General features: G+C 47.4%; 1 protein-coding gene across 1 annotated transcript in view; it reads right to left on the reverse strand.

Annotated features, from left to right (window-relative positions):
- RPN2 (ribophorin II) overlaps positions 1–6,000 on the reverse strand; it is a 52,929-nt gene that overhangs the window by 39,156 nt on the left and 7,773 nt on the right. The window contains exon 2 of the mRNA XM_021719174.1: positions 1,259–1,354. Coding sequence (XP_021574849.1) covers positions 1,259–1,314 — 56 coding nt within the window. The 5' untranslated portion in view covers positions 1,315–1,354. The remainder of the gene's footprint in view (positions 1–1,258; positions 1,355–6,000) is intronic.

The following is a 6,000-nucleotide window of genomic DNA, read 5'->3' on the forward strand; positions in this document are numbered from 1 at the left end:
AAGTCAGCAAGCATCCTGAAGTCAGTTGCAACATTTCTGTTTATCGTAAACAGGAAATCTATCCTCCTCCCTCTCCTCTGAGGTGCTTCTCCTTCATCTAGGACTTGGCAGACAGGGGAGCACCCACCCTCTGGGGCACCTGCCTCTCCCACAAACAGCAGCTGCCATGACTTCCAGGATCCTGTGAGCCTCTACCGCAGAGCCTCCACTGCAGAGCCTCCACCGCTAGTAAGCCGTGGCATCTCAGCCACACCTCCTTGTGAGAACACTGGCTTTCCTCAGTTACCTACCCCTACACTCACTCTCTAACCTTAAAATGCCACTGGGTCTCTGGGTGGTGCTGTGTCCATGCTGACTCAGCCCTTGGCCTCTGCCTGCCTGGCACTACTATTATGTCTGGGATGCCCCACAGAGTACCTGGCACATGGCAGGTATTCAGGAAGTACTTGCGGAACCAGTGAACAAACCCTCTCAGGATCGTACGCAAGACAAAGGAACTCTAGGAGGTGCCTAAGATGACAACTCACGCTAGCACGGTCTCTTCCTTGCTCAGACGAGAGGTAAGGGCACCAAGCACTTCCTGGGATGCCAAGGGAAGGCCAAAGCCACTTAGGGCTGCAACTGCATGGTAGATCTGGGTGACAGAGGAGTCTTCACTGACGGCTGCCAGAAGCAGATCTTTGGTCTCGTTCGAAATAGAGATCTAAGAAAGAATTGGCAGACACAGTTTGAGAACAGGTTTTGGCAATTTGCAACAGGCATGCCAACAGCATTCAGGGCAGCTGCCACAGTCACACCTGCCTGGCACATGTTCATTCCCCCTCCAATCCCCAGACACCGGCACTGCATGTATGTCAAACTCCAGCACCACAATTTCAAAAAGATGCTGACAAGTGAATTGTCTGCGTGTGTGGTTCCCCTGTGTTCAATAAAATGATTTCCAGAAACCTGACATGAGGGTATACTCTAACATTTTTAAATGTTAAAGAATGACAGGAAGAAAAAAATTAAGGCCTTCTAAAAGAAAGGTAAAAACTGTTAAGAAAAGGTTATTTAAAACCCATGAAAAGCGTGAAAACTTAGGAAAAATTAACAAACTATACTTTCTTAAAAAAAATTCACAGAGATGGAATTCCCGCTCACACCAATGGATTCCTCACTGTATATATATTAAAAAAAAACATCTGACATGACCCTCCCCTTTTAAAAATGCATTTTACAGTTGAAAGTAAATGTCAACATAGTAACCTGGACTTACCTCACACCCTGAGAGGGCCTGGCTGGACTGGGCAGCATAGAAGAGGGAATCCACATTGCTGGGATCAAGGTTAGATTTGATGAAGGTGCATGCTTTCTAAACAAGGGAAAAAGTCAATGGTAAATGGGGACCCATGACACACGCAGTGACTGGGAAAAAAGGTGTTTTGAATAAATAAAATTCTAAGCCCTCTATGAGGGTGTAAAGAATGAGCTACATAAGATTTAGTCTTTTAAGCAGTTATTTTCCACAGGACACTGTATTGCCCAAAATTGCTCACTTCACATAAGGAGCAACAAGCCTGAAGGCACTCTAGTCCTTCTGAACCTTAAAAGGAAAGACAGAAACCACTTCACTGATCGCCTGCTCTGGCCATGACCAGTGTTCATGATGCTCTTCCTTTCAATAAACTTAAGAGCCTTTGGTAGATATAACCACTATTCCTCATTTAATCAAAAGGAAACTGGGGTTTGGAGTTGGTAAGTAACCTGCTGAAGGTGGGAAACTAGTAAGAGCAGAGGGTCTCCCGAGTCCAGCTGCACTGCTGTCTCCAAAGTCAGGTCAGGTTCAACAATCTTCACACAGACGTCCCAGCGCACATGCAGAAAACACAGGTGGTCAGCTACTCCAGCCAGAAATCTAGGAGCCGCTCTGGACTTTCCCCTCCCCTCCAAGCCTGCCAAGTCTTCCTCCTTCTCAGACCCAGCCCTGCCCCGGTTTCCCACTGCCTTAGAGCAGGCTCTTGCCAAGTATCACCTAGATTGTCAGTCAGCTCCTAACTGGCCTCAAACCACGAAGTATATTCTGCACACTGCTTCAAGAGTGATCTTCACAAAACACAAATGGAGCCATGTTGCTTTGTTATTAAAATCCTTCCATGGTTCCTTTTTTTTTTTAAGTTTTAAAACAGAGTTCATTAGCAAGAAGAGAAGGAAAAAGGAAGATTTGTGGCAGAAAGATCTGCCATGAGCAAGTTTCTCAAAAAAGAAAAAGCACCGGTTCCTTATTATTTTCAGACAAGATCCAATTTCTGACACAGCAAGAAATACCCTCATGACTGACCCTCACTCTCCGTGCCAGCTTCACCACCACATCCTTAGCTCCAACTCCAAAGTCTGCCCCCAGCCACAGCAGCTTCCTATGAGCTTGCCACTGGGTATTTCTGACCCCCAGCCCCCTGCCAGGAGGAGCACCCTCTCCTTAGCTATCAAATCAGATCCTACCTGCATCCCTGAGCAGGTGTCACCTCTTACAGGCATTCATCCCAGGAGAGGCCAGGTGTCCTCCCTCTTGAGTGCTCCTCCCCCAAAGCACGTATGACGCTGCACTGCCGACCTCCCCCAGTGACCAGCTGAGAACAGGGGCTTTGCTGAAAGTCCATCACAGTGATAGGCACAGAGGAAGCACACGACAAAACCCACGCTCTTCTCCTCTACTGAACTCCAAGGAATACTAGAGAAGAGTCACACTGCGAGACGTGTTGGTGGAAGTGATATGAAATTCAGCTCTTTAAAAGTACAGGGCAATAGTAATGGTTACAAGTAGGTGCTTCGGGGAGCAGGACAGGGTGCAGGCACAGCAGACCATGCAATGCATCGCGCTTACCACCAATAGCTATTCTGTACAGTCTTGTTTTTGACTGTGTGCATACATTACGTCAACCAAATTTTTTTTTAATTTTATGAATAAAATTTAAATAAGAGCCTCAAACAAATGCGTTTCAACCAAAAGGCTGAAAGGAAAGAAAGTCAGAAGGAGGAAGGAAAGAAACAAAATACCGCACTTTGCGTAAACTAGGAAACTGAAGAAAAGTTAACCTGCTCGGAGACCTTTCAGTAAAATGTAAGCTTAAGATGTACGGCTTTGTCGCCATCTGGTGCTTTAAGCAATGAAACAACAGCATCTGAGACCCCAAAACTATATGATCATGGTTACTTCTATTTCTATCACTAACTCTTTTTGAACACTTAAAATGTGTCAAATAGGTCAGAAGCGGTGGCTCAGACCTGTAATTGCAGCATCTTGAGAGGTTGAGGCAGGAGGATGGCTTGAGCCCAGGAGATAGAGACCAGCCCGGGAAAGACCTCATCTCTACCAAAAAAAATGTTTTAATTAGCCAGACATTGTAGTACATGCCTGTAGTCCCAGCTACTTGGGCTGAAGATGGAGGCTCGCTTGAGCCCAGGAGTTCAAGGATGCTGTGAGCCATGAGCATGCCACTGATCTCCAGACTGAGCAACAGGGTGAGACCCCCCCAAAAAATGTTTTTTAATGTGTCAGACACTGTTTTAAGTGCTTTATGTGCATTTCTTTGGGCTTTTTGTTGTTTTGTGGAGTTTTGGGGGTTTTTTTGAGTCAGTATCTCACTCTGTCTGACTCTCTTTCCAAATTGTCACTGTAATGTGCCACCCAGGCACACCTGGGTAGAGCCCACCCAGACCCCTCAACCCAGACCCTACTTTCCCACATGTGCCTTCCACCACACTGCGCACAACTCCTGCTCCACTGCCAAACCAGGACTACTATCCCCAACACAACAAGCACAAAGCCCCCAGGTTCAGCAGCCTGTCCTCTCCTTCTGAGAACCTTATTGCACTAGTCAACTTCTCCTGTAACGTTGTAACAAAATTCAAGACTTCTGTTAAAATACAGCTTCCCTCCATTTCCCTCTCCTGCCTGCTCTGTCCACACAGTCATATGGCTCCACAAGCTGCCTCTGATCCAGGCTTCACTTCCTCACTTCCACTCATTCCAACTTGGTTTCTTCCACCAGTATGCTACTGGCAACCTCCAGAGCAAGGGACCCTTTCCAGTGCTCACTCCTCAACCCTGGCCAGACTAACCCCTCGTCCTTCTGAACATTCCTTTGCATTCCCTCTGGGGTCTTGTATCTCCAGTTCTCTTCCTGCTTCTCTGGCAGCTCCTCCAGCGTCCCAAGCTCTCCCACCCAGCCACTCAGTGCTGAGTCTCTCAACTCCTTATCAACCTCTCATCCCAGCCCTCTCTCTCTCCTGAGAGATGGCCTCTGGTTTCCCCTTGAGCCCTACACAGACCATTCCCAGGTCTGTGCCTTCAGCCTAGACTTCTCCAATAGCCACTCAACACACCTCAAAGGCACATCAAGCTTGACATGCTGAAATTCCTGGACACACTTACTTTCTCTTCCTGGGTTCTTATTTTCTGGAATCCCACCCTTCCTGCAGCAACAGCCACAGGGCCAGGTGGTATCTTTTATCCCCCTCTTGCATTCAGTCTTGCCCTGCAGCCTCCTACTAGCATCTGTCTTCCACAGAGCTGGAGAGAAACTGTTCCAACATGAAACTGGATCATGACACTAGCTGTTTAAAATCTGCTGCTCTCTGGAGAAACATCAGACCCTGCCTGTGGTGGTCCCTTAAGGCACTATGGCCTGGTCCCAGGTCATCTGATTCCTCCCTCCCACTCCCTGCTCCACAAACCGCCTCCTGTCGGGCCCTTACCTGCTCTCCACCCACCCAGGTCCCCTGACAGGCTGCTCCTCAGCCTGAAGTCTCCTCCTCCCCATCTCCCACACAACTTCTACTTTCCCCTTAGAATTCAGATCAACCATATCCACCTTCATGTCATAAACAGCTACTGAGTGCCTACCACATGCCACATGCTGTTCTGGGGACACCCAACAAATAAGATGGCTGTAGTCCCTGCCTTAAGGAAACAGTGAGATTGGGGTGATGCAGAGTGAGGTTGAGGTTCAGAGATTTCCTTGGAAAGCCTCCTGTCGATCACATCCCCTATTGTATACACAAAGAAGCCCCCTGTTCATACGGCACCCATCTTGCCTTCACAAGACTCACCACTGTAACAAATGCTTGTGCATGTATGTGATGACACAACTAATGCCAACCTCCACTCTTAGACAGTCTATTTTAAGGGAGCAGGACCCTTTTTGTTCAACGGTAAATCCCCAGTGCCTAGCATCACAGCTAGTGCATAACAGAAACTCACTAAATATTTGCTGAATGATCAAATGAACTGTGCAACAGCCAGCACAGATGGCAACACCCCACGAGAGACTGTGGCTTACAGGTTTGCTCCCAGACAGGGTGGGTGCCGGCTCCCTCTGCAGGCTTCCCATGGTACTCTCCACAAACTACACCAGACCGGATACTGTCTCTCACCAGATCATGAACTCTGTCATCTTTTCTACACTTAGCACAAAGCCTGGCACACAGCAAATGCTCCAAATGATTACTGTGTGAAGGAGTGTCCTATTCTCTGCTACTTTCAGCAACAAGCTTAGCTGAGTACCTGGCCCACAAACAGACAAATATACTTCCTTCTCCACACACATATCATGTGCCTAAGCACTTTATACTTATCTCATTTAATTCTCATAACACTTTATAAGTTGGTTTGTTTTAAACAATTTTTTTTGAGACATGGTCTTGTTCTGTTACCCAAGCTGGAGTGCAGCAGTGTGATCACAACTCGCCGCAGCCTCAAACTCCTGGGCTCAGGTAATTTCCCCACCTCAGCCTCGAGTTGCTGGAACTACAGGTATGCACCAACATGTCTGGTCAACCTTTTTTTTTGACTTGGTGTCTTACTCTGTTGCTCAGGCTGGAGTGCAGTGACATGTTCATGGCTCACCACAGCTTCAGCCTCCCAGGCTCAGGCAATCCTTTCACCCCAGCCTTCTAAGTTGCTGGGACTACAGGCACATACCACCATGCCCATCTTTTTTTTTTTTTTTTTTTTTTTTT

This window comes from Carlito syrichta, unplaced genomic scaffold, assembly GCF_000164805.1.
Source record: "Carlito syrichta isolate Samal-C Ts95f unplaced genomic scaffold, Tarsius_syrichta-2.0.1 Scaffold314289, whole genome shotgun sequence".
Lineage (NCBI taxonomy): Eukaryota > Metazoa > Chordata > Mammalia > Primates > Tarsiidae > Carlito > Carlito syrichta.